The sequence below is a fragment of the Callithrix jacchus genome, chromosome 1 (assembly GCF_049354715.1).
Source record: "Callithrix jacchus isolate 240 chromosome 1, calJac240_pri, whole genome shotgun sequence".
Classification (NCBI taxonomy): Eukaryota; Metazoa; Chordata; class Mammalia; order Primates; family Cebidae; genus Callithrix; species Callithrix jacchus.
In genome coordinates this window covers 88,891,729-88,918,955 of record NC_133502.1, presented here as the reverse complement: position 1 = coordinate 88,918,955, position 27,227 = coordinate 88,891,729, and the positions used below count along the sequence as shown (strand labels likewise).

General features: G+C 43.7%; 1 protein-coding gene and 1 long non-coding RNA gene across 5 annotated transcripts; one reads left to right on the top strand and one right to left on the bottom strand.

The window, feature by feature from the left end:
* Positions 1 to 588: 588 nt before the first annotated feature.
* Positions 589 to 8,070, bottom strand: LOC103790804 (uncharacterized). The gene is made up of 4 exons (XR_004743669.3): positions 8,032 to 8,070; positions 7,015 to 7,049; positions 4,708 to 4,784; positions 589 to 1,538 (listed from the first exon to the last, which is right to left on the bottom strand). It is a non-coding gene; the product is annotated as an uncharacterized LOC103790804 (long non-coding RNA).
* Positions 1,077 to 27,227, top strand: LOC100411785 (perilipin-2). 4 transcript variants are annotated; one of them, XM_035302062.3, is made up of 10 exons: positions 1,077 to 1,374; positions 4,538 to 4,592; positions 9,677 to 9,728; positions 9,816 to 10,011; positions 11,860 to 11,942; positions 13,709 to 13,994; positions 15,311 to 15,492; positions 17,182 to 17,316; positions 19,123 to 19,413; positions 26,543 to 27,227. In XM_035302062.3, exons 1-10 carry the CDS (start codon positions 1,077 to 1,079, stop codon positions 26,675 to 26,677), a joined length of 1,713 nt encoding a protein of 570 aa, XP_035157953.1. In that variant the 3' UTR covers positions 26,678 to 27,227. The 4 variants fall into 4 exon arrangements, with proteins under 4 accessions (XP_035157953.1, XP_035157946.1, XP_035157972.1 ...); XM_035302055.3 differs by lacking the exons at positions 1,077 to 1,374; positions 4,538 to 4,592 and adding an exon at positions 7,844 to 8,232; XM_035302081.3 differs by lacking the exons at positions 1,077 to 1,374; positions 4,538 to 4,592; positions 19,123 to 19,413 and adding an exon at positions 7,844 to 8,232.

The following is a 27,227-nucleotide window of genomic DNA, read 5'->3' as shown; positions in this document are numbered from 1 at the left end:
GAAACACCATTTCTACAAAAAAATAGAAAAATTAGTCAGGTGTGGTGGTGTGTGCCGGTAGTCCCAGCTACTCCAGAGGCTTAGATGGGAGGATCATTTGAGCAGGAGGTTGAGGCTGCAGTGAGCTGTGATTGCACCTCTGTCCTTCAGCCAGGTGGCAGAGCGAGACCCTGTCTCAAAATGAATGAATGAATGAATGAATGAATGAATAAATAATAAATAGTTTGGTATAGAATTGAACTTGAATCCCAGACTCCTGACTCCAAGACCAGTTATGTTAGTTTTCTAAAGCATTTGGTGTAATCCTGACATTCCCAGTCAAGTTGCTCTGCGTTGCTTGTTAGTAATCAGAAAAGGGAATTAGATTGCTAATGTTTTTCTTTTTTTTTTTAACACAGAAAGTGCCCTTACAGAATCCTCCCATTAAGTGGGCTGAAGGACATATAAGGGAGTATTTAATATAGAAGTGCAAGCTGTTTCTTCTGTGCATACCCAGGTAAGAAAAGTCAAGGTTAATAATGAAGGTAAAGGTGCAGCAGAGAAGCCTTTGAAGGACAAGCCAATAAAAACTCAATGAAAATCCTTGTCTACAGATAAATAAAAAGCAATCTTGTAATTCTTTGTGGGAACATGCAAATCTGTTTAGGTTTCATTTGTCATTGGAATAGAAAGACCTTACAAAACCACTGAGCACAGAAAGGAAAGAACCTGGTACCTGCACCGTTGCTTGAGAAACTTCGCAGGGAGACTTGATTTGAAACTCTCATCTGCTGTTATCTCTTTTCCCTCTGTAATTCTGGTACTTTACCAGACTTTAAAAAGAAATTCCATTCTCCCTCCTTTGCCTGCCACTGTCTGAGTTCTGCATACTTACCTGTTATGCTGACCTCTGCTTACAGAACATTTCAGAGCCTAAATTATTTTTTCTTTAGCTAATAATTAATGAAACGTCCAATCTTGTGCACCTCATTTTACAAAGAAGTTCATAACCTCAGTCTAAAACGTCATATCTTAGGACTTCTGGTTTGAAACCTGGCTAAGAGGTGCTACCCATAAAGAGCTATTTGGTTGTGTTTATGAATCCACTGGTGAACATTGATGGGACAAAACCCCATGAGCCCTGCCTTCTTCCTTCCCAGGACAACCACCTGGAGAAGTTCTTCACCCTCTGCCACTCCCTGGAGAGCCAGGTGACCTTCCCCATCCGCGTACTGGATCAGAAGATTAGTGAGACGGCACTGGAGCACGAGCTGAAGCTCAGCATCATCTGCCTGAACTCCTCCCACCTGGAGCCACTCGTGCTCTTCCTGCACCTGGTGCTGGACAAGCTCTTCCAGCTGTCTGTGCAGCCCATGGTCATCGCTGGCCAGACAGGTATGAACCTGCAGGACTGGGCTGGGAGGAGGCAGGGGCAAGCAAGCATTGCCTTCTTTAATGAATCCTGACTTTCCAGAAATTCAGAGACAATGTGATCTTCCTTTTCACTGATGACAGGTGTTCAAGGGAGGCCAAGTCTTGTGCTATTTTTCTTTTAGACTCTGCATATTGGAAAGAAAAAGGAACATTGGAATAGAGTTCTTAATATTATAGCTTTTTGTGAACTTTATTAAATGATTATAGGCAGCCTTTCAAATTCCATTACTGGTCATTTTCCCTTTAAGGTATTTTTGTTTTCTTGATTAACAGGAAATGGAACATTTTAAAGTAAGACAACCTATGTTAAATGGAGGGAAGGATCAGTTAAACAGAATGCAATCAATTGTTAAAGTTAAAACATAAACTCACTGTTTTAAAGCGTATAGTTCAGTGGTTTTTAGCATTTTCACAAGGTTGTGCATTGATCGCTGTGATCTACTTCCATAACGTTTTCATCAGCTCCAAATAAAGCCCCATACCCTTTTGCAGTCATTGCCTGTTCATCCCTCCTCCAGAACTCATTCATTCTCTCTCTTACAGTCTATTTTAAATGGTTACTTTTGGGCAGACACGGTGGCTCACACCTGTAATCGCAGCACTTTGGGAAGCCCAGGTGGGTGGATCACGAGATCAGGAGATCGAGACCATCCTGGCTAACACAGTGAAACCCCATCTCTACTAAAGATACAAAATATTAGTCGGGTGTGGTGGCGCATGCCTGTAGTGCCAGCTACTCGGGAGGCTGAGGCAGTAGAGCCGCTTGAACCCAGGAGGCAAAGGTTGTAGTGAGCCGAGATCACACCATGGCACTCCAGCCTAGGCGATAGAGCAAGACTGTCTCAAAAAAAAAAAAAGCTTACTTTTAATAAAGTAACACTTAAGTACAATGTGTACATTTTCCCTTGGAAATAATCTCAAAAGCTTATACTGGAGGCAAGACCAGGGTCCAGTGGCTCTCCTAACTCCTCCAGGGTAGACTGGCTAGTGTAGGGTGTCTTTGCCGCCATTTTCAGCTGTGCCTGGATAGCTCTTTGCTCTCCAGTCCAGCTGATGTCTTTTGGGTACTATCCATATGCCCAGTACTGTACTAAAACTTACAGGCTTTGTGACAATAACCAAGAGCACCTCAGACCTCAGAGGACTTATGGCAAAGAGCCAGCAACCCAGGACGAAAGTCCTCAAAGGGACACAGCTAAATTTTACAGTGGTGGTGGGGAGGGTGATATCAAAGGGGAGAGTGAGAAAACATCCATCAGGGAGGATGCAGAGGTCCACATGAAGAAATAATAGGATGAGGACAGGGCAGTGACTCATGCCTGTAATCCCAGTCCTTTGGAAAGCTGAGGCAGGATTGCTTGAGGCCAGGAGTTCAAGACCAGCCTGGGCAACATAATGAGACCATAGCTCTAAAAGAAAAAGAAAAAAGAAAAAAAGAAAAGAATAAAGAAAAATAATATTTATAAAAAAATTATTGGCCACTCAACAAGCTGAAATATATTCAACTATTTATTCAACAACTTCCCAGTGTAGGCATTATTATGTGTACTAGAAGTTACAAAAATAAAAAAAGTTTTTTGACCTCAAGGAAAAAGAATATATGAACAAATAATATTGTGTGATAAAGGCAACCATAAATGTACAAAGTACAGAGGTGCAGAGGTGTCTGAGTGATGGATTCCATCTAAGGTAGTCAGGAGGTCTTCCTGGGATGGTGGCATCTGTCCAGGGTTTTGAAGGATAAATTCCCAGTGAACAGGTGGAGACAGCATGAGCAGTGACACACAGGAATCCTGTACTAGGATGTGTTCAAAGATCTGTAAGTACATCTATGTGGCTAGAGCTTAAAGTGTAAGACAGGTGCAACGCAAAAGCATCTTGAGACACAGGACTCAATCAATTTAGAAGTATATTTTGCCAAGGTTAAGGACACACACAGGAGACAGGTCTGTGCCTTTTGCCAAAGATGATTTTGAGAGCTTCAATAATAATAATAATAATAATAATATTTTCAAAGGGGAAAGGGATGGATATTGGGGAGAGAATTATTATTATTATTATTATTATTATTATTATTTTGAGATGGAGTTTCGCTCTTGTTGCTCAGGCTGGAGTGCAATGGCATGATCTTGGGTTACCATGACCTCCGCCTCCTGGGATCAAGCGATTCTCATGCCTCAACCTCCCAAGTAGCTGGGATTATAGTCATGCACCATCACACCCAGCTAATTTTTGTATTTTGGCAGAGATGGGGTTTCTCCATGTTGGTCAGGCTGGTCTCAAAATCCCAACCTCAGATGGTCAGCCTACCTTGGCCTCCCAAAGTGCTGGGATTACAGGCATGAGCTACCCAGCCGGACCAAAAATTTTTTTAGAGGTGTGAGCAGATAAGAGGCAAATGATGGTATTCCTTTGAGTCATTGATTAGTCATTGACACGTGAGATGGGGGTAGAGTGATAGGCACTTATGCATTCATCTAGCTCAATGAATCTGCATTTTTACAAAAGACAAAATAAACATAGGCCAGAGGAAGCAATCACATATTGTCTCAGATGAGCAGAGGGATGATTTTGAGTTCTGTCCTATGTCCCACAGCTGTGAATATAAGCTATAAATTTACATTGTGAGGGTGAAATTCAACAGAACTGTTTTAGGGTAAAGACCTTGGGGCTCACAAGAAATTTCCTAGTGGGTAAATTGTGAGGGAGGTATGTAGCTTTTTTGTTTTGTTTTCTTTTGAGACAGGGTCTCACTCTGTTGCCCAGGCTGGAGTGCAGTGTCTCCATTATAGCTCACTGCAGCCTTGACCACCCAGGCCCAAACGATTTTCCCGCCTTAGCCCCGAAAGTAGCTGGGACTACAGGCGCATGCCACCATGCCCTACTAATCTTTGTATAGACAGGGTTTCACCATGTTGCCCAAGCTGGTCTCAAATTCCTGGGTTCAAGTGATTGCCTGCCTCAGCCTCCCAAGGTGCTGGGATTACAGGTAGGAGACACTGCGCCTGGCCTATGTAGCTTATCTTTGAATAAGAGGCAGGTTTGTGTGACACAGTTCCCAGCTTGACTTTTCCCTTTGGCTTAGTGATTTTGGGGTCCCAGAATCTACTTTCTTTTCCCACAGGTAAAGACCAGAAGAGGCTGGTGAGAAAGAGACAGGAGACACATCCTGAATCAAGGTAAATTGAATCCTGGAGGGAACCAAACAAAACCCTGAAAACTTCCAGGAATCTCAGATTGGCCAAATCCAGGGTAATGTAGTGCTACTCCCCAGGATGGCCACACTGCACATACCTTATCTAAAGGGAACCTCCTGTAGAGGCCAAGGAAAAACGTCCCCTTTGTCCTCTGTAGGTTCACTGGAAAATCAACTGCAAAAAGCAAATTAACAGGGAAAAGGATGTATATGTATTATTATAAAAAAATTATTGTGTATGTGGGGGAACTGCAGAGTAATTACTCCACCTCTCAGTGGGTTCAGAAGCTTATATACCCCTCCTGAGGTTACAGTAAATTTGGGGGCTCACAGAATGACCCAAAACAGGTAATGGTGGTAAATCAGGATTTAGTGGCAAGACAGAAATGGAGACTTGGCTAGCAATATCATCTCATTATGTAGATCAGGGGTCACCAACCCTCGGGCCATTTACATTGTGGCCATTTACATGCCTGTTAGGAACAGGACAGCACAACAAGAGGTGAGCAGCTGGTGAGTAAGCATTACCTCCTGAGCTCTGCTGCACACGCAAGGGATCTAGGCTGCAGCTCCTTATGAGAATCTAAGGCCTGATTATCTGAGGTGAAACACTTTCATCCTGAAAACCATCCCATGGCCCTGGTCCATGGAAAAATTGTCTTCCATGAAACCTATCCCTGGTGCTGAAAACGTTGGGGACTGCTGATGTAGATGAAACCTCACAGGTAGCAGCCATTGGATGAGAATAGATGATTAATGTTTCTTTCAGACCTTTTATATTATATTATATTATATTATATTATATTATATTATATTATTATATTATATTATATTATATTTATTTTTGTAAGGCTAGTCAAGTGAAGCAATGGGAGTGGAGAAGGAATAAAGAAATCTGTAACTGGTTGTGATCAATTAGTTGTAAACACCACTGCACTCGGACCAGCCTATTTATTTATTTTTTGAGATGGAGTCTTGCTCTGTCACCCAGGCTGGAGTGCAATGGCGCAATCTCAGCTCACTGCAACCTTCACTTCCCAGGTTCAAGTGAGTCTCCTGCCTCAGCCTCCTGATTAGCAGGGACTACAGGCGCCCGCCACCATACCTGGATAATTTTTGTATTTTCATTAGAGACAAGGTTTCACCATATTGGCCAGGCTGGTCTCGAACTCCTGACCTTGTGATCCTCCCACCTCAGCCTCCCAAAGTGCTGGGATTACAGGCGTGAGCCACCATGCCTGGTTTCTTTGAGACCTTTAAAGGTATCAGATTCTCCATTAATCTTCCCTATATCTGGACAAGGGAAAGCCTCAGAGAATGCCTGGCTGCATCAATGCAGATTTTCTCCAAATATGCAAGCCTCTTCCACAAAAAACAGCTTTGTAGGACTATTTCTGCCTGCAGGGCCTCTGAACAGCCATCTCAAAATATGTGAAAGAAGTACATTTTGGAGTGAAGTTTTTTGGTTTCCTTCACTGTGCATCCTTCCTGGGGTGTTATTCTGGCCACTGGTTTCATGTTCTCAGACTCACAAAGTTGAAAGAGTTGGGGGTGCAGAATTCAATGTGCTTCATCCTTTGCATGCTTGAAGAGTCTCTGGTTCCCAAACTTAGTCCCTGGGGCCCTCTGCTTCAAAGGCAAATAAAGGGAAAAAGAATCTTGCTCAACCTTAATAGAGGAAATGACTCAACAGGTTTAAAACAAAAAAAATGGAGGCATTTTGTAGGTGAAAGGGCAAGAGTCTTCTGATGCAAAATAAGAGGTCATTAGAGCAGGGCTAGATTACCAATAAGCTGACCAAACATTTGCTTAGGGAACAAACAAGGCTGAACATGAAAAAGCAAAGAAAAACATAGTAATCTGGTTGCTTCAAACACTGAAGATGGCAACATAGGAAAAAACCCAAGCCAGAACTTTTTTGGACTTCCTAACATATTTTATGGTTTAGTATTTATGGCTTGGTATTATATTTTATTTTGAATTACATGAGGGGAGGAGGGGGAAAACACTATAATTTTTCTTGCTAAGTAAGGACCATTATATATTCAGGTATAATGGAATAAGGGAGACCCTTTTAATGGGTCAGTTTGGAGTTTTAAATATGATCAACATTATCTGTGCGCATGCAAGACTGGTTAAGAAATTGGGGTAAAAACCTCTGAGGGCTTCCTGCAGTTTAAACTCCAAAGCTTGACAAACAAAGCCGGCCCCTGGTACTCCAGCGCTGTGGGCTCCTCCCCAGGTTCCCGGTGCTAGAGAGGAAGGACCTGAGGCGCTATGAGCCTGCTCCCTTCCCACCTCGGAACTAGACTGCCTTACCCTCCCTGCGAGCTGGGGGAGGCGGGGGCCGGACAACTTCATCTGGAGGTCCCCTCTCACTGGGGAAGAAGTCCCACGAAACCTACCTGGCCCCGGGCGATGACTTGTTTGCTCAAATAATCTGCTTCCATATCCGCGCGTTTTACACAGGAAAAAAAAAAAAAAATGGTATTCAGATGATTTCAAAGTTGTCTTTGAAAAACAATGCATAACCCCTCACACATAAAATTGCCTATCTCACATAAGCCTACGCAGCTATCATTCTCGAGTGATCTCAGTTTTTAAGACAAGGTCTTACTCTGTCACTCAGGCTGGAGTCCAGTGGTGCGATCTGATCTTAACTCCTCGCTGCCTCGATCACCTGTGCTCAAAGGATTCTCTCATCCTCAGCCTCCATCACCCCCACCCCCAACCCCGCTAAACAGCTGGGACTAGCTGAGCCTACAGAAGCACGTGCCCGGCTACTTTTTTTTTTTTTTTTTTCCATTTTGGGAGAGACGGGGTTTCGCTATGTTGCCCTGGCTGGTCTCGAACTCCTGACCTCATGTGATTCGGCCTCCCGAAGTGCTAGGATTACAGGCGTGAGCCACTGCGCCCGGCCTCCACAAAACTTTTAAAAGTTATTAGTTCGCTATAAACAGCGGAGAAGCCATTGTGCAGTGCCACTTGATCTCGGTTCGCTGCAGCCTCGTCCTCCCAGGCTCAAGCGATCCTCCCATCTTACCCCGCAAGTAGCTGGGGCCACATGGGCGCGCCACGACGCTGGGCTATTTTTAAATTTTTTAATTAAAAAAAAAAAAAAATCTTAGCAAGGTTGGTCTCGAACTTTTGGGTTCGACAGATTCTCTCGCCTCAGCCTCCAAAAGTATTGTGATTACGGGCGTGAGCCATCACTCCCGGCCACTGTTTTCACTTTTAAAGAGTTCTATTATGAGGACTAACGTCATTCAACAAGTTAGTGTGAATTTGTTTTTGTTTCCCATTTGCCCCGGGTCTCTTAACACCCCGACCCCAGGCAGGGCTACCCTAACTCTCAGCCTCCCCAGGCAGGACCCCTTGCCCCGCTCCCGACAGGCTCCTCTCACCGCGGCAGGGCCCCTTACCCAAGCAGTACACCGTCTCGCTGGGACCCGGCCCTCACTGGGACGTGCCGCCGCGGGTCACGTGCTGCGGAGTCGCGGGGAGGGGCGGGGAGGCGGGGTTTATAGCCCGGGCGCCAGCGGGCCCCACGTTTTGCCCCGGTCGTGGCTGCGGGAGTCGCCTTCGGGACGCGCCTGCTCTTCGTCCTTCGCTGCTGTCCGAAGGTGTGTGAGCGCCCACTCGGTGACTCAGCGAGCCGGTCCGGAGCCCCCAGCGGCGCCCAGATGGGGTGGGGGGGCTCCTCAGGGCCGCAGCTTTGCTCTCTGCGGGGGTTCTAAGGTGCACAGGACGGCGGGGTGGTGGTCAGGGACCCCGCCCGCCTCGCGGCTTTCAGGTCCTGGTCGGGTGGGTGCAGACTCCTGGACCTGCGCTTTCGACCCTCACCTTTGTGCGTTGAGCCTTGTTTCCTGCCAATAGATTGAGGGCGATTGCTATCAAATGACCCTTGGCCTGCCTAGATGGTTGTGGGGAAACAATTAACATTTGTCGAAGGTACAGTATTGAAAGGGAAACGCTTTAGAAAGCCGATTTTTTTTTCTTTTTGAGTCTCTGTGGCTCACACTGGAGAGCAGTGGCGCGATCTTGGCTCACTGCAACCTCCACCTCCCAGGTTGAAGCGATTCTCCTCACTCAGCCTTCGGAGTAGCTGGGATTACAGGCGCGCGTCACCGTGCCTGGCTAATTTTTGTATTTGTAGCAGAGACTGGGTTTCACCATGTTGGTCAGGATGGTGTTGAACCCCTGCCCTCAAGCAATCCACCTGCCTCAACCTCCCCAAGTGCTGGGATTACTAAAAGCGTGAGCCACCGTGCCCGGTCTGAAAACCATATTTTATGCGTACACATTTTGTGGGTACAGAATGGGAGTGGGCTGCTGATATTGGCGTCTCTTCCGCCTTCAGGGTAGTGGTGGCTTATTTCTTGCAGAAGTGGAATCTTGGTGAGGGGAGGGTGAGCTGGCCGGCCCAAGCACAGAGGACAGCGAGTAGGTTCTTTCCCTCCCAGCTCTGCTGGCTTTGTGTAGGGATGGGCTTTGGGGATACTAAGGTGACTTTTAAAGGGGTCCTAAAATGCTTCTTCCTCAGAGCACCCCCTCGCTCTCATGTGTAGTTTCTCCTAAACTAGCTTTCGTCCCTTCACAAGGAAGTTTTAATATGTCCCTGCAAAGGGTTCCCACTTGAGAGTCCTGTGATCCCCAGAAGAATCCAGACAGACCAAGATATCTTCTATTTGAAATCTCTTTTTAGTCCTAACCTGGATTTTAATTTGGCTAGCATTTTTGTGAACAGATTCTGCCCTTTAGAAGGCATCTCTATATCTTGGTGGAGAAACAAGACAAGCATATCAACAACTTTGCTTTTCCCTCCTGAGTATTGCAAGTTTACACATAAACTCTGAAACCTTGCCTCAGAAGAGGGAGTGGGGTTGTATGGGTGTGGGTCTCTCAGGAGGGGGACTCTGAGAGCTGGAGAGTGGAAAGAAGTGCAGAAGACTACACAAAACTCATCTTGATTTTTTTTCTCTACATGAAATCAGCATTTGCTTGCGTTTGGGAACAAATTTGGGAGAGTCTTATCCCAGCGTTCTGAAATAAGTCTCTTTTCTGCAGATTTCTCTCTCTAGGAAGAAAAATGGCATCCGTTGCAGTTGATCCACAACCGGTATGAATTTTGAGTAACCTTTGCCTACTTTCTCTCCTCTTGTGTTTTGAGAGATTAACAAGCTCACCCTCCCTACTTTGATTGCAGAGTGTGGTGACTCGGGTGGTCAACCTGCCCTTGGTGAGCTCCACATATGACCTCATGTCCTCAGCCTATGTCAATACAAAGGACCAGTATCCCTACTTGAAGTCTGTGTGTGAGATGGCAGAGAAGGGCATGAAGAACATCACCTTGGTGGCCCTGACCAGTGCTCTGCCCATCATCCAGAAGCTAGAGCCACAAAGTAAGTTCTGATTTTTCAAGATGCAGTCAAGGAACTGGTCAGTGGGAAGCCCCTGAGCTCACAGCAGTAACATCAGGGACTCCTCAGCCCTTCCTGGGGCATACATTGCCTTTACCTAGAAACTTTCAGGTGACCCTCATTATCATAGAAGGCCTGTTTCTTTTTTCTTTTTCTTTTTTTTTTTTTTGAAACAGAGTCTCGCTCTGTTGCGTAGGCTGGAGCACAGTGGTGTGATCTCAGCTCATTGCAACCTCCGCCTTTCGGGTTCAAAAGATTCTCCTGCTTCAGTCTCCTGAGTAGCTGGGATTACAGGCACGCGCCACCATTCCTGGCTAATTTTTTGTATTTTTAGTAGAGACGGGGTTTTACCATGTTGACCATGATGGTCTCGATCTCTTGACCTCGTGATCCACCTGCCTCGGCCTCCCAAAGTGCTGGGATTACAGGCTTGAGCCACCGCGCCCGGCCTACTTTTGTATTTTTAGTAGAGATGGGGTTTCACAATATTGGCCAGGGTGGTCTTGAACTCCCAACGTTATGATCCGCCTGCCTCAGCCTCCCAAAGTGCTGTGATTACAGGTGTGAGCCACCACACCTGGCCATAGAAGGCCTGTTTCATAGTATTAGCAGTTTATGACACTTCAAGTAAAACTCTATGAGAAATCTCATACTCTGTATTCTCTCCCTCATTTCCTTCCAACCACCCTGAGGCAGCTAATCTACTTTGTCTTTATAGATTTGCCTATGCTGGATATTTCTTATAAATGAAATCATAAAATATGTGAGTTTTTTCTGATTGGCTTCTTTCATCCAGCATAATGTTTTGAAAGTTAGATTAACCCTCAAAACATTATGCTGGATGAAAGGGATAAAAAGGGATGAAGCAGTAACTTCCACACTTTATTGTGGAATAGTAATTTACTGTCTAGACAGACAATATTTGTTTATTAATTCCTCAATTAATGGATGTTTGGGTTCATTCTACTTTTGGAGATATGTATAATGCTTCTGTGAACATTTGTATACAAGTTTTTATGTGGACATATGTTTTCAGTTTTTTTTGGTATATACCTAGGAGTGGAATTGCTGGGTTATATGATAACTGTTTAAGCTTTTGAGCTGCCAGACTGTTTTCCAAATCAGCTGTACCATTTTACATTGCCACCAACACTATATGGAGGCTCCAATTTCTCCACACCATGAACTGCTTTTGAATAAAGATTTAAATCATTCCTCCCTCAAATAGTTAAGCCAGGGACTTTTAGGATTATCAAGAGCCTTTAGAGACCAGCCATTCCAATTCTGCTACTTCCTAAATGAATTTGGTGCTAGTACTTGGCTTGGTATTCTTAGCAGGAAGCTCACACTAAAATCTCCCTTGTTAGGGAGATCCAGGGTTGTCCTAGCATACTCTTTCCCCATGAGAACCCCAAATACACTGTCATGTGCTGAAGTAAGTGTAGCACTGGCACGGGAATGCTAATTTTGAGAGGATTTCCAGGGAAAGCCTTATTCTCTGAATGAGGGTTCAGGGAAAGCCTGGCTATTCTTGGCATTAACATTAGGGGCCAGTTGATGAGGAAGAAGCTTCAGAGCCAGCTTCCTGTTTGGCCTTTCATTGCCTCTGCCTGCTCCTCCCTCACACCCCGATGTTTCCTTATCTGCAGAAGAAAGTTGCCAGCCACTTGCCAGGCCTCTTGCTGTCAGAGCTAGAGAAACCAGGCAATGCATTCTGTGGTAAAAGATCAACGTTCTTGCCGTTTTTATAAGGCTAAAAGTATAAGGTATGGTAATGTGTTCATTCTATACGCACACACTACATTAACACTTTCCCATTTGTGATTTTAGTTGCAATTGCCAATACCTATGCCTGTAAAGGGCTAGACAGGATGGAGGAGAGACTGCCTATTCTGAATCAGCCATCAACTCAGGTGAGCTTGGAACAAAAGTGCTGAGGCTTGACACCTCACGTTTTCATCTTCTATCTGTTATCACCAGCTGTACATACCACAAGTAGGCAAATACTTGTTTTTCCAACCTGAATCTGGATGTGTGTTTGGAAGAGGAATGGCCACTTCCTTACTTCCTGAACTGTTTGTTGTCAAGTTGTTTCTATGAAACAGAACTAGCTAGCCTGCTTTGGATTAGAAAACTTTTAATGTGATCTCTATCAATTTGTGTCTTTGCTCCTGCAGATGAAATTGTTGTCTCAAATAACTGATTCCCTTGTGGTGTTAAATAAATGCAGAGGTGATATATAGAACCTTTTCTCACCTGGCTTGTACAGTGCTGCTAGGAACTTCCATCCATATGGGATAGCTAGCCAATGTTGATGACAATGATAGCTTATCTGTCCTGGTGATCCTTTGGTTCCAATAATGCCGTAAAATTTTGTTTCAAGTTAAGAATATAGAATGGCACAAATGGTGCAAGTTAGCGAAAAATAGAGCTCTATCGTTTTTTCGTAATCTAAATACAGTCATCTGTCACTTAATGGTGGGAATATGTTTTGAGAAATGCATCATTAGGTGAGTTTGCCATTGTTTGAACATCATATAGTCTCACAAACCTAGATGGTACAGCCCAGTAGTCCCCAAGGTTTTTGGCACCAGGGACTGACAGTCTCAGCTACTCCAGAGGCTGAGGCAAGAGAATCCCTCAAACCAGGAGGTGGAGGTTGCGGTGAGCCGAGATTGTGCCATTGCACTCCAGCCTGGGAAATAAGAGTGAAACTCCGTCTCAAAATAAATAAATAAACAAATAGATAAAAATGAAAAATTTCATTGAGTTATTGAAAGCCAATAGTTTTCAATAGTTTCAAGAAGACCTTCCCCCAAGGTATTAACAAGTAATTTAGAGAAGGTTTTCTTGTCAGTGTTTCCTGTGGCTATGTGCCATCCTTCCTCCAGGTTCCCTCTATCAATGTATCCTCTAAACACAGACAATTGCAGCCAGGCGTGGTGGCTCACGCCTGTAATCCCAGCACTTTAGGAGGCCGAGGTGGGTGGATCCCAAGGTCAAGAGAGTGAGACCATCCTGGTCAACATAGTGAAACCCCATCTCTACTAAAAATACAAAAAATTAGCTAGGCATGGTGGCGCTTGCCTGTAATCCCAGCTACTCAGGAGGCTGAGGCAGGAGAATTGCCTGAACCCAGGAGGCGGAGGTTGCTGTGAGCCGAGATCGCACCATTGCACTCCAGCCTGGGTAACAAGAGTGAAACTCTGTCTCAAAAAAAAAAAACACACACACAGACAATTGCAAATTAATAACACCCAGAGGGCCAGGTATAGTTTGATCTTCAGTTTCCTCTCTAGATTTAGGTGACTTTGGATAAGCTATATAACTTACCACCTTTTCTTTTTTTTTTCTGAGGCAAGGTCTTGCTCTGTCACCCAGGCTGAGTGCAATGGCACAATCATGGCTCGCTGCAGCCTTGACAAACTGACAAATTTCATATCTGTTTACCTCATTTACTCCTCCAACAATTCCCAAGGATTGGCAGGTAGGGCAAATACATTTGATAGGGAAAATCAGGCTCATCAACTCTTAGTGACTTGCCCAAGACCTAAAGCTAGAGAGTGAGAGGACTAGATGCCTTCTCTAACTCTTCAGCTGTGCTGCCTTAGTTAAGACTTATGTATGTCCTTGTGCTCATGTTTCTCACCAGCCAAGGGATCTGCTTTTCTACTTCTAGGTTGTTGCCAATGCCAAAGGTGCTATGACTGGGGCAAAAGATGCTGTGACGACTACTGTGACTGGGGCCAAGGATTCTGTGGCCAGCACGATCACAGGGATGTTGGACAAGACCAAAGGGGCAGTGACTGGCAGTGTGGTGAAGACCAAGTCTGTGGTCAGTGGCAGCATTAACACAGTTTTGGGGAGTCGGATGATGCAGCTTGTGAGCAGTGGCATAGAAAATGCACTCACCAAATCAGAGCTGTTGGTAGAGCAGTACCTCCCTCTCACTGAAGAAGAACTAGGTAACTGGAATTTTCCCTTGAAATACTGTTTTATAAATCTTTTTAAAACAGCTTTATTGAGATATACTCTTGTCTTTAGTCTAAATTTACACAGTTGTGCAACTATCACCACACTCCAGTTTTAGAATACTTCTGCTACCCCAAAAGACCCTCATGTTTGTTTGCAGTCCTTTTTATTTTATTTTTTATTGTATAGAGATGGGGTCTCACTATGTTGCCCAGGCTGATCTCGAACTCCTGGGCTCAAGTGATCCACCTGCCTTGACCCCCCAAAGTGCTGGGATTATAGATGCGAGCCACCACAGCCGGCAGTCAATCCTTATTCCCTCCCAAGGCAATCACTAATCTTTTTGCCTGTGTAGATTTTTCCTTCCTAAAGCAATCATAAATTTCACATTGAATTGTACATAGTAAGTTTTGAAAGTTTAGTAAAAATGGGACTTGGAAAATATTTTTTGTAAATGGATTATCTTTAATGGATTGTTTTATAAAATTCTTATTACAAAGAATCATCATTAGATAATGTGTGCCAGGTAGCATGCGGCTCAAGTTCACGCTAGGCTAGGCGCAGTGGTGCATGCCTGTAATCCCAGCACTTTGGGAGACTGAGATGGGCAGATCACTTGAGTTCAGGAGTTTTAGATTAGCCAGGGCAACATGGCGAAACCCTAAAAATGCAAAAATTAGCTGGACATGGTGGCTTGTGCCTGTAGTTGCAGCTACTTGGGAGGCTGAGGTGAGAGGATCAGTTGAGTCTGGGAGGTTGGGGCTGCAGGGAGCCAAGATTGCGCCACTGCACTCCAGCCCGGGTGACAGAGTGAGACTTCATCTCAAAAAAGTAGTTTTACTCCAGTGGAAGAAATGTGTAGATAGATGCATACAGTGTGTATCAGATACAGTAATATGTTCAAGACAGTCAAGTCCAGCAGCAGACATAAGCAGTTTTGGAAACATGACTGCATGATTGCTAAGTGATTGGGTAACAGTAAGAAAGTCAAGATTCAGATTAGAGTCCGGACCTCCTTATCATTTATCCCTGTGATCCCTTAAGTTGTTTTTTTTTTTTTGGCTCACTGCAACTTCCGCCTTCTGGGTTCAAGCCATTCTCCTGCCTCAGCCTCCTAAATAGCTGGGATTACAGATGCGCACCACCATGCCCAGCTAATTTTTGTAGTTTTAGTAGAGACGGGGTTTCACCATATTGACCAGGATGTTCTCGTGATCTGCCCATCTCGGCCTCCCAAGGTGCTGGGATTACAGGCCTGAGCCATCGCGCCTTCCTCTTAAGTTTTTTTGTCTCTTCTTTCTAATTCCAGAAAAAGAAGCAAAAAAAGTTGAAGGATTTGATATGGTTCAGAAGCCAAGTTATTATGTTAGACTGGGATCCCTGTCTACCAAGCTTCGCTCCCGTGCCTACCAGCAGGCTCTCAGCAGGGTTAAAGAAGCTAAGCAAAAAAGTCAAGAGACCATTTCTCAGCTCCATTCTACTGTTCAGCTGGTGAGTAAAACTTTATTTTAAGGTATCTGAAGTGAGTTCATTTATCTCTAGGCTCAAGAGTTAATGTAATCAAAATCCAAGAATTTCACTCTTACTTGATGAACAACCCAGTAGAAAACTGGACAAAGAATATGAAGACAATTCACAGAAAAAGAAGTATAAGGGCCAGGTGCAGTGGCTCACGCCTGTAATACCAGCGCTTTGGGAGGCTGAGGTGGGCAGATCACGGGGTCAAGAGATCGAGTCCACCCTGGCCAACATGGTGAAACCCCATCTCTAAAAGAAAAAAAATTATTTAAAAAAAAAAAAAAAGAAAAGAAGTATAAATAGCTGAAATACCTGAAGTAATGCTAATCTTGCTCTGAGGGGTCAAATACCAACACCTCTCTGTTGTCCTGCCATGCTGGAAATGTGGCTGTTGGCAGTGGTGTAGAGAAAGAACCACACTTATGCAGCTCTTGCTCTAAGGGACTGACTGATTCAAGAGACAGTTATAGGAAAGTTACAAACATACCTATACTTTGAGCAGTTTTACTTTTTATCCTACAGATGTGTATATTTGTTTAAAGTTGCAAGAGACTATAACAATGCACAACCACTAATGGGACTAATTAAATTGATATATCACAGTAGAGTACTGTGTAGCCATTAAAGGTTGCCAAGTTAGCCATGTGTGGTGGTTCACACCTGTAATCCCAGCACTTTGGGAGGCTGAGGCTGGTGGATCACGAGGTCAGGAGTTCGAGACCAGACTGACCAACATGGTGAAACACCATCTCTATTAAAAATACAAAAAAAAATTAGCTGGGCATGGTGGTTCATGCCTGTAATCCCAGTTACAAAGGCTAAGGCAGGAGAATTGCTTGAACCCAGGAGGCAGAGGTTGTAGTGAGCCAAGATCGCACCATTGCACTCCAGCCTGGGTGACAGAGCAAGACTCTGTCTCAAGAAAAAAAAAAAAAAGGTTGCCAAGTTATAGAACAGTATGTACCATTCTGTACTGCCATAATAAAACCATTTCTTCCTGGAAGGGGAAATAGTTGGTTGGCAACAGGGAAGAGAAAGGTTGAATTGCTTTCTGTTATTTTAATGTAACTTACCCTTTACTCATATACACATTACATTTTAGTTGCTGGCTAGGCGCCATGGCTCATACCTGTAATTCCAACACTTTGGGAGGCCAAGGCAGGTGGTTTACCTGAGGTCAGGAGTTCGAGACCAGCCTGGCCAACATGGTGAAAACCTGTTTCTACTAAAAATGTGAAAATTAGCTGGACATGGTGACATATTCCTGTAATCCCAGCTACCAAGAAGGCTGAGGCAGGAAAATCACTTGAACCTGGGAGACAGAGGTTTCAGTGAGCCATCATCACGCCACTGCACTTCAGCCTGGGTGACAGAGCGAGACTCTCTCTCAAAAAAAAAAAGCTTTAGTTGCTTTACCTGTGCTGAACTGGAGGTTAATTTGGAGTCAGTGATTTAATAGTTAAATAGAGGCAATAAAGAGCTACTACTGCTTGGTTAACTTACACATATTGATAATAAATAACAATGATAGCAGGAATAGATCTCATTCAACTCCAGGAAATTCTTAGTTTTTATGTTGCCTGATTTACATCATATATCTGCAAACAGACTAACATGAATGTCTGACCTGTGTGTTTCTTTGTGTTGTTTCAATGTGTCTAGATTGAATTTGCCAGGAAGAATGTGCATAATGCCAATCAGAAAATTCAGGATGCTCAGGATAAACTCTACCTCTCATGGGTGGAGTGGAAAAGGAGCATTGGGTATGATGATACTGATGAGTCCCACTGTGCTGAGGTAAGATGACTGGGACAGTCATTTGCTAGTTTCCAAAGTTCTTACCAAACTTTTCATTTTAATTTTTCCATACTCTGTCTTAGAATACTCTTCTCTATCAAAAGGTTGAACAATACTTTGTACATAGGTGGCTAGTTAAGTGGCAGAAAAGCAAAACTACGCAGGGAGTAATTTTATTTAACAATCTGAATATACATATGCCCCAAGTGAGAGACAACTAAACACAGGCCTTGCCCTCAAAATGGGTACAGACTAACAGGGGATACAGCCAGCCATGCTGTCCTATTGTCTTTTTTTTTTTTTTTTTTTTTTTTTTTAAGATGGGGTTCACCATGTTGGCCAGGCTGGTCTTGAACTCCTGACCTCAAGTGATCCACCCACCTCAGCCTCCCAAAGTGCTAGGATTACAGGTGTGAGCCACTGCGCCCGGCTGTCGTTTTTTTTTTTTTTAACCTGCTCCTTGCAGAAGAGGGCTACCCCATAGGCAATATATTCAGAGTAGCCAAGTTCTATTATTTTTTAACAGCATAAATATAGGCACTATTGGCCGGGTGTGGTGGCTTACACCTGAAATCTGAGAACTTCGGGAGGCCAAGGACTCCTAAGTCACCTAAGGTCAGGAGTTCAAGACCAGCCTGGCCAACATGGAGAAACCTCATCTCTACTAAAAATACAAAATTAGCCAGGCATAGTGGTGTGCAGCTGTAGTCCCAGCTACTTGGGAGGCTGAGGCAGGAGAATCACTTGAACCCTGGAGGTGGAGGTTGCAGTGAGCTGAAATCGTGCCATTGCACTCCTACCTGGGTGACAAAGTAAAACTCCATCTCAAAAATATAAGCACTGTGAAAATTTATGGGATGACTATCTCAGGCAGGCTTGGAGTCAGGGTGGGTGAATCACATGGCTTCCTGGAAGAGATGAATGGTAAGCTGAGAACTAATTGGTGAATAAACTAGGTGAAAGGGCAATAAGGGTATTAATGTTTCAGGCAGAAGACATAGCATCTTAGCTGAGCACAATAGCTCACACTTGTAATCCCAGCACTTTGGGAGGCCAAGGCAGGCAGATCTCTTGAGCCCAGGAGTTTAGGATCAGTCTGGGCAATGGTGAAACCCCATCTTTACAAAAAATACAAAAATTAGCAGGGGTTGGTGGTGTGCACCTGTAGTCTTAGTTGGCTTGGGAGGCTGAGGTGGGAGGATCACCTAAGCCCGGGAGGTTGGGGCTGCAGTGGGCCATGATTATGCACTGCCTGGATCCAGCCTGGGTGACAGACTAAGACCCTATCTCAAAAAAGAAAGAAACATCCTCTTACAGTCCTAGAAAGTGGTTCTTTGTGTCCCAAAAACTCTGAGGTCAGTATTAAACTGTTCATTCATATCTTGCCATTTTACATATATGTTACACTACTAAGAGGGAATATATATATATATATATTACATTTTATATATATATATTACATTATATATTATACTACTAATAAGAAGTATATTTCCATTCTTTTGGGTCTCCCCTACCTAATATGTTTCTTCAGTTTAAGATCATGAACTTTGGAGACTTAGACACTAGTTTGAATCCCTGCCCAGCTGTTTTCCAGTTGTTAACTGAAGCCATCTACTTAAACTCTAAGCTTGTATTCATATCTATGAAATGTGAATAATACCGCCGCACTCAGCATTGTAATGAGTATTTTTAAAAGCCAAAGAATCCACATAGGTGGTGGACACATAACCAGCTTACTTTCATTGAACTAACCTTATACATAGCACTGTTGGATCCACTGCTAATATTAAGTTTTATTTTTAGCACATCGAGTCACATACTCTTGCTATTGCCCGAAACCTGACTCAGCAGCTCCAGACCACATGCCACACCCTCCTGTCCAACATCCAAGGCTTACCACAGAACATCCAAGATCAGGCCAAGCACATAGGGGTGATGGCCAGCGACGTCTACTCAGTGTTCCGAAATGCTGCCTCCTTTAAGGAAGTGTCTGACAGCCTCCTCACTTCTAGCAAGGGGCAGCTGCAGAAAATGAAGGAATCTTTAGATGATGTGATGGATTATTTTGTTAACAACACGCCCCTCAACTGGCTGGTAGGTCCCTTTTATTCTCAGATGACTGAGTCTCAGAATGCTCAGGACTAAAGTGCAGAGATGGACAAGAGCAGCCAGGAGGCCCAGCAATCTGAGCACAAAACTCACTAAACCTGCCCGTCACCAGTGCGTGATGTGGCCAGCTGACACCTTTTGTTATGTTGAAATTAACCTGCTAGACAACACTAAATTGGGTGGCAAGTAGCTAGTAAAAAAGCCCTCAATTATATTATTTCCAGCTGAATTAAGAGCTTTAATGCTTCTGGCATTAGCAGATGATTTCTGTTTACCTGGTAAGAAAAGAATGACAGGCTTGTCAAAGCCTAGCCCAAACTCACAAAAAATTCAAGTGCACTTATGTTCCAATTCTGTGGCCAGTGTGTTGTCTCCGTTACTGTTTGTATTGAATAAAAACATCTTCATGTGGGCTCGGGTAGAAACTGGTGTCTGTTCTGGTATGATCTGAGCAGGCCTCTTTACTGGTTTATCTCATGATGATTGCTTGTACAACTTGATTTTAGTTTTTTATTTCTCAAATAGGAAAACTACCTTTGAATTCAATAAAAGTCACTGCAGGATAGACCAGTTACATGCTGTTTGTTCCATGTGCTTTGTGTGTTGCTTTCATAAAGTTGCTCAACCTGCATGACAGAGTTATACATACATGAATTTCAATTGGCCTGTGGGGGAATTTGGCAGAGTGAGAACATTGGAGGCTAATGTTAAAAATGGGTTGCTTGATAACAGATTTAACACAAATTAAAAAGTAATGTGCATATTCAGATTTTACTGGGTGACATTTGCTCTTGCTTTGCCAAGTTACTGGGCCCCTGTGAGTGGGTTTTTAAGCAGTAAAAGGACCTAGTCATGTCTGACTACCTCACTGAAAAAGAATCAGAACTGAAAGGAAGTGAGTGATTGTTTTCATCAGTGTCATGTAAAGGCATTAGGCATTTCTTGCCAGGGAACCAGTTAAAGTGTGAGCCCTAAAAGGGAGATTCTTCGGTGTCCAGCCTGAACTGGACTTAACTTACTGCATTTTCATTTTAAGAGAAAGTCACTAACCTCAGTTGTTTTGGGGGAGGTACTTATAGAAAACCATGTGAAACTAACTACAAGTGAAAAGACTAATCCCCCTGTAGAAAAGGGTTTTTCTTACCACCTGCCTATGGTATCCAGACTTCCAGTCCATTAAATGTTGGTTATTTAGGAACTATCCTGAATCCCCTTCTCACACAGTTGCAATATGTCAAACTAGTTTTTAAAAGCCAGTCTCAGAACTTGTGTAATAGGCCAGGTGCTGTGGCTCATACCTGTAATCCCAGCACTTTAGGAGACTGAGGCAGGCAGATCACCTGAGGTCGGGGGTTTGAGACCAGCCTGACCAACATGAACTGAAGTATAACTCAAATTTGTCTCTTTCTATCCTGGTTCACCCCTTTCCATGAAAACAAGGAAGCAGCACATAACTTTACATGCTCCTTTGGTGTGAATGAATCTATTAAAGATTTTTATTGGCCAGGCACATTGGCTTATGTCTGTAATCCCAGCACTTTGGGAGGCTGAGGTGGACAGATCACCTGAGGTCAGGAGTTTGAGACCAGCCTGGCAATATAGTAAAACCCAGTCTCTACTAAAAACTAAAATTAGGCTGGGTGTGGTGGCTCACGCCTGTAATCCCAGCACTTTGGGAAGCTGAGGTGGGCAGATCATGAGGTCAGGAGTTTGAGACTAACCTGTCCAACATGGTAAAACCCCATCTCTACCAAAAATACAAAAATTAACTGGGCATGGTGGCTGGCACCTGTAATCTTAGCTACTCAGGAGGCTGAGGCAAGAGAATCGTTTGAACCCAGGAGGTGGAGGTGGCAGTAGCAGAGATGTGCCATTGCACTCCAGCCTGGGTGACACAGTGAGACTCTGTCTCAAAAAAAAAAAAAATCCACAAAAATTAGCTGGGTGTGGTTGTGTGCACTGTAATCCTGGCTACTAGGGGGCTGAGGCACAAGAATCCCCTGAACCAGGGAGGTGGAGTTTGCAATGAGATGGGATCATGCCACTGTGTTCCTGCCTGGGCAACAGTGAGAACCTGTCTCAAAAAAAAAAAGAAAAAAGGCCGGGCGTGGTGGCTCACACCTATAATCCCAGCACTTTGGGAGGCCGAGGCGGGTGGATCATGAGGTCAAGAAATCAAGACCATCCTGGTCAACAAGGTGAAACCCCGTCTCTGCTAAAAATACAAAAATTAGCTGGGCATGGTGGCGTGCGCCTGTAATCCCAGCTACTCAGGAGGCTGAGGTAGGAGAATTGCCTGAACCCAGGAAGCGGAGGTTGCGGTGAGCCGAGATCGCGCCATTGCACTCCAGCCTGGGTAACAAGAGTGAAACTCCATCTCAAAAAAGAAAAAAAAAAAATTTTGTTAAGTTATAAAATTTTTCTCCTCAGTGCAACTCCAGAAATTAGTAAACAGGTGAGCTGAGTTGGAGGGTAGGAACTCCCTGGGATACTTGAAGCTGCTTTTTAATTTGTTTTGCAGATAAGGAGCTTCTGGTTTTGGGAAGGATGGACTTTTGTGATTTATGAGTTTCCAGGACAGAGTCTATTCACTCATTTGCCTCCCTGTTCCCAGTAACTGGCATTTTCTGAAGCCTCTGCCTCTTAAATTTTCTTTCTTTTTTATTTTCTTCTTTTCTTTCTTTCTTTCTTTCTTTTTTTTTTTTGAGGTAGAGTCTCGCTCTGTTTCTCAAGCTGGAGTGCAGTGGTATAGTCTCGGCTCACTGTGACCTCTGCCTTCCAGGCTCAAGCCATTCTCCTGCCTCAGCCTTTCAGGTAGCTGCGATTACAGGTGTGCGTCACCATGCCCTGCTAGTTTTTGTATTTGTAGTAGAGACAGGGTTTCACCGTGTTGGCCAGGCTGGTCTCAAAATCCTGACCTCAAGTGATCCACCTGCCTCATCCTCCCAAAGTGCTGGGATTACAGGGGTCAGCTATTGCACCTGACTGAATTTTTTTTTTCTTAGTCCAAATTACCCTGCCCCTTTGTGCCTCCAAACTCCCAGGACTGGTATTTTGCAGTTTATTCCAGTTGATTGGAAAATTCATAAGCTATAGTTATATACATGCTTTCTTATTTTGAATACATAGCTTTGTGTTTCCCCATTATGGGAGTATATAGTGTGTTACTTAAGTTAATACAGATTTTTAAAAAAAGAAGAGTTGTAGTGCTTACTGAATAGCTTATGAAAAGGAGACAGGTCTCAAAGCTCTTCCTAAGCAGGGACAGAATAAAATGTAGACCATTCTTAGCTTTTGGAAGAACACCAGCAGCCCTTGCTTTTTGCCGTGAGCTGTGCACATTGATCATGGTTTTGCTATCTTTGTGTTTCAAGTTTGTGTCTACATGCATTTCATTCGTCAACATGTCTCAGGATTTGTGGTGTTCTGGCTTTTTTGTTTTTTTTTTAGATGGGCTGGAGTGGAGTGTTACGATTGGCTCACTGCAACCTTCACCTTCCAGGCTCAAGCAATTCTTCCACCTCAGTGTATCTGGGACCACAAGCATGCACGACCATACCCCGCTAATTTTTGTGTTTTTGTAAAGTTGGGGTTTCACCATCTTGCCCAGGCTGGTCTCAAACTCCCGAGCGCCAATGATCCACCCACTTCAGCCTGCCAAAGTGCTGGGATTCCAGGCCTGAGCCACTGAATCCAGCCTGTTTTCTCACATCTTGCAGCTTCATTGTTGCATAAACTGGCAGAAAATTTTCATTTTATTGACTTTTTTCCTCCAGAAAACAGTTGTTTTGAGGGAAAATACTAAGGCTAACACAGTATCTAACCATGGTAGGTTCGTAAACATGGGACTGCATGAAGCCTGGCATGGTGTGTCTGAGGGAGTGTTCAAGAATGTTTTTTCCTTTGCCTGTAATAATAATATAGTCTTTCTAGTTTGTCCTATGCAGAAATGCAAAGAAACATGACGCATTGGCCATTAACCTTTGAGCCTTAGTTTTCTTGTCTATTAAGTTAATGTTGCCACAACAGATGGAAGTGAGTGTTGAGGATGGGGAAGTGTTTTTCTAATTTGTACTAGAGGCATGGGGACATCATCTGTGGGATAGTGACATGTTGTATCTTTAACTTGGCAGTTCAGGTGTGAGTATATAATACCAGCTAATGGTTAGGAAAATGTTTCCACTTTGGTAAGGGAGTTATAGGTATTAAAGAGCTAATGAAACTGGGCCTGGTGGTACATACCTACAGTCTCAGTTACTCAGGTGTCTGGAACAGGAAGATTGCTTGAGCCCGGGAGTTCAAGGCTGCAGGAAAAAAAAATTAACGAAGTGAAAAGGGAAAAACTAAAATTTGATTTACATGAGATATGTAAGATACAGGGCTAAAGGTCAGCTAAAGCCAAAGACTTGTTTTATGGTATCTTTCTTGTTTACCTTTTGAGATTCTCATGCTCCCTCCCTCCCTCCACCCCAAAATGGACTTCTTTGGAACTGAATTTATAAAACTTTAGTTTTAGAAATTACCGACTCCTGAAAAAAAAAAGGTGTCAATTTGACCCTCACTAGGCTAGACCTAGTTCATATTTTTAGGACTGGTGATGGTTAAGGCTAACTAATCATCCTAAACTGAGAGTCAAGAATAGAGTGCTCAGCTGGGCGTGGTGGCTCATGCCTGTAATCCTAGCACTTTGGGAGGCTGAGGTGGGTGGATCACCTGAGGTCAGGAGTTCAAGACCAGCCTGGCCATCATGGTGAAACCCCACCTTTACTAAAGATACAAAATTAGCTGGGCATGGTGGCTTGCTCCTGTAATTCAAGCTACTGAGACATGAGAATTGCTTGAACCTGGGAGGCGAAGGTTGCAGTGAGCCAAGATCACACCACTGCACTTCAGCCTGAGCGACAGAGCAAGACTCAGTCTCAAAAAAAAAAAAAAAGGAAATTGTTTTTGTTTTTTGAGACGGAGTTTCGCTCTTGTTACCCAGACTAGAGTGCAACGGCACGATCCCGGCTCACCGCAACCTCCGCCTCCTGGGTTCAGGCAATTCTCCTGCCTCAGCCTCCTGAGTAGCTGGGATTACAGGCACGTGCCACCATGTCCAGCAAAATTTTTTTGTATTTTTAGTAGAGACGGGGTTTCACCATGTTGACCAGGATGGTCTCGATCTGTTGACCCCGTGATCCACCCACCTCGGCCTCCCAAAGTGCTGGGATTACAGGCTTGAGCCACCGTGCCCGGCAAGAAAATTGTTAAGATTGTCAGTAAGATGACTTAGTGAAATGATAGGAAGACAGTTGAAAGAAAAATGTTTGCGGTCGGAGGTAGACAGAATTGCCTGAGATTATTCTCTTGCTTAAACTGGGCCTGCAGATTAAAGATATAATATGAGATATAATATAATGAAAGGCTTTGAATCTCAAAAGGGAGCCTATCTTGATACAGAATATACTTTCTAGGTTTTTAGCCTCATACAGGTTTTATGAAAGTGCCATTTGAGAGTGCCATATAGAAGATAGTAGAGCTGGTCAGCCATGGTAGCTCATGCCTGTAATCCCAGCACTTTGGGAGGCCAAGGTGGGCAGATCACCTGAGGTCAGGAGTTCAAAACCAGCCTGGCCAACATGATGAAATCCCACCTCTACTAAAAATACAAAAATTATCTGGGTGTGGTGGCCCACGCTTGTAATTCCAGGTACTTGGGTGGCTGGGGCAGGAGAATCACTTGAACCTAGGAGGTAGAGGTTGCAGTGAACCAAATTCACACCACTGCGCTCTAGCCTGGGTGACAGACTCCATCTCAAAAAAATAAAATGAAACAAAAATCCAATGTCAGATTTTCCATTTTTAAGTGTACAATTCTGTGGGATTAAGCACATTCACAGTGTTATACAACAATCACCATTATATTCATCTTAAGCACAAATTCTGTACCCATTAAACAATAACTCCAGGATGGGCGAGGTGGCTCACGCCTGTAATCCCAGTACTTTGGGAAGCCAAGGCAGGTGGATCACTTGAGGTCAGGCGTTCAAGACTAGTTTGGCCAACACGGTGAAACCCATCTCTACTAAGAAATACAAGTAGCTGGGATTAAAGGCCTGCGCCACCACAGTGGCACAGGTGGTAGTGCATGCCTGTAGCTGGGCATGGTGGCAGTGCATGCCTGTAATCCCAGTTACTTGGGAGGCTGAGTCAGGAGAGTCACTTGAACCTAGGAGGCAGAGGTTGCACTGAGCAGAGATTACACCACTGCCCTCCAACCTGGGGGACAGAGTGAGACTCCATCTCAAAAAAAAAACCACAATAACTCTCCAAATCCCTTATCCCCTTCTGTCTATTTCTTTGAGGGATTTTTATTGTTGTTTGCTGTTTTTCATGTTAGGTTATTAGCTACTTTTTTCCCCTCCACTATCAAGATTCTAACCTTTAGTAATACGTTGCATGTTATTAATGTTCTTGTTTTAATCTGTTGTTTGTTAAGAAATGTTACTTAGCTTATGGAAATTGTATATAGAGTAAGGTTCTTTGTTCCTAAAGGCTTTCCTGTGCAGAGAAGAGGTAGGGTTTTGTGATGGCTGTTTGAACCATAAAAATACTTTTTGTTCCCTCAGTTGCTAGACATTTCCCTAGACACTTGCTTATGGAAAAGTAGGGGATTACTGTTTTTAAGAAATAACAGATTAATAGTTGAATAACGAGAAATGCTTTATAGCTGGTATTTTTTAAAAAGCCTTCATTGACTAGGTTCCACCACTAGTTAGTTTCCTTTTTAAAAGATCTCCTTAGGCCGGGCGTGGTGGCTCGCACCTGTAATCCAAGCACTTTGGAGGCCAAGGTGGGCGGATCACCTGAGGTTGGGAGTTCAAGACCAGCCTGACCAACATGGTAAAACCCCGTCTTTTTAAAAAAATAATAAAATAAAATAAAAGATCTCCTTAGTGCTTTTATAATCTGAGGGAATTGTGGGAATAAGACCACAAACATCTTTTCAAAAAGCACAGCTATGGACAAAGCAAGGTTCGCCTACATGCACTAAAGTCTCCATGAGCTCACATGGATCTGACAACTCACTTCATCAGTGTTTGTTTCAATATCTGAGATTCTTCTTTTACAGGTGTTTGATTTCACCACCATAGACTTGACATCTGAGACTGATGAAATTCCAGATATTATACCTTTGGAAGAGGAGAACAGATCAAATCATTCACACACTAATGGCTTTGTCCCCTCATGGCAAAATGATGAATAACTAACAACATCAACAAAATACCCCTAGGTTGGGGGCAGTGGCTCCTGCCTGTAATCCCAGCACTTTGGGAGGCCGAGGCAGGTGGATCACGAGGTCGGGAGTTCAAGACCAGCCTGTCCAAGATGATAAAACCCATCTCAACTAAAAATTACAGAAAATATAGCTGGTGCGGTGGCATGTGCCTGTAATCCCAGCTACTCAGGAGGCTGAGACAGGAGAATTGCTTGAACCCAGGATGTAGCAGTTGCAGGGAGCTGAGATTGTGCCACTGCACTCCAACCTGGGTGACAGAGCAAGATTCTGTCTCAAAAAAAAAAAAAAAAATACCCCTTTTGGTTGAATACACAATTCATACTAGATTGAACTTCCTGTTTTTATTCCTGTGGCTTTGAAGAGTGTTCATCTATTTTTTGGCTACGTTGATCTTAATTGCAATAAAACACTGAACTAAACTTTTGTAAGAGATCATAGTTCTGTGTCATATATCCTTTAATACAATTATTTAAAGTTTAATTGCTGAAATACTTATAATAAAAACTGGGCTGCATAA

Coding starts and splice junctions, on each gene's coding strand:
- LOC100411785 (XM_035302055.3), top strand. CDS start 7,859: ATGAGGACTAACGTCATTCAACAAGTTAGTGTGAATTTGTTTTTGTTT. Junction 8,233..9,676: donor TCCTTCGCTGCTGTCCGAAG/GTGTGTGAGCGC, acceptor TCTTTTCTGCAG/ATTTCTCTCTCTAGGAAGAA. Junction 10,012..11,859: donor CCAGAAGCTAGAGCCACAAA/GTAAGTTCTGAT, acceptor TTGTGATTTTAG/TTGCAATTGCCAATACCTAT.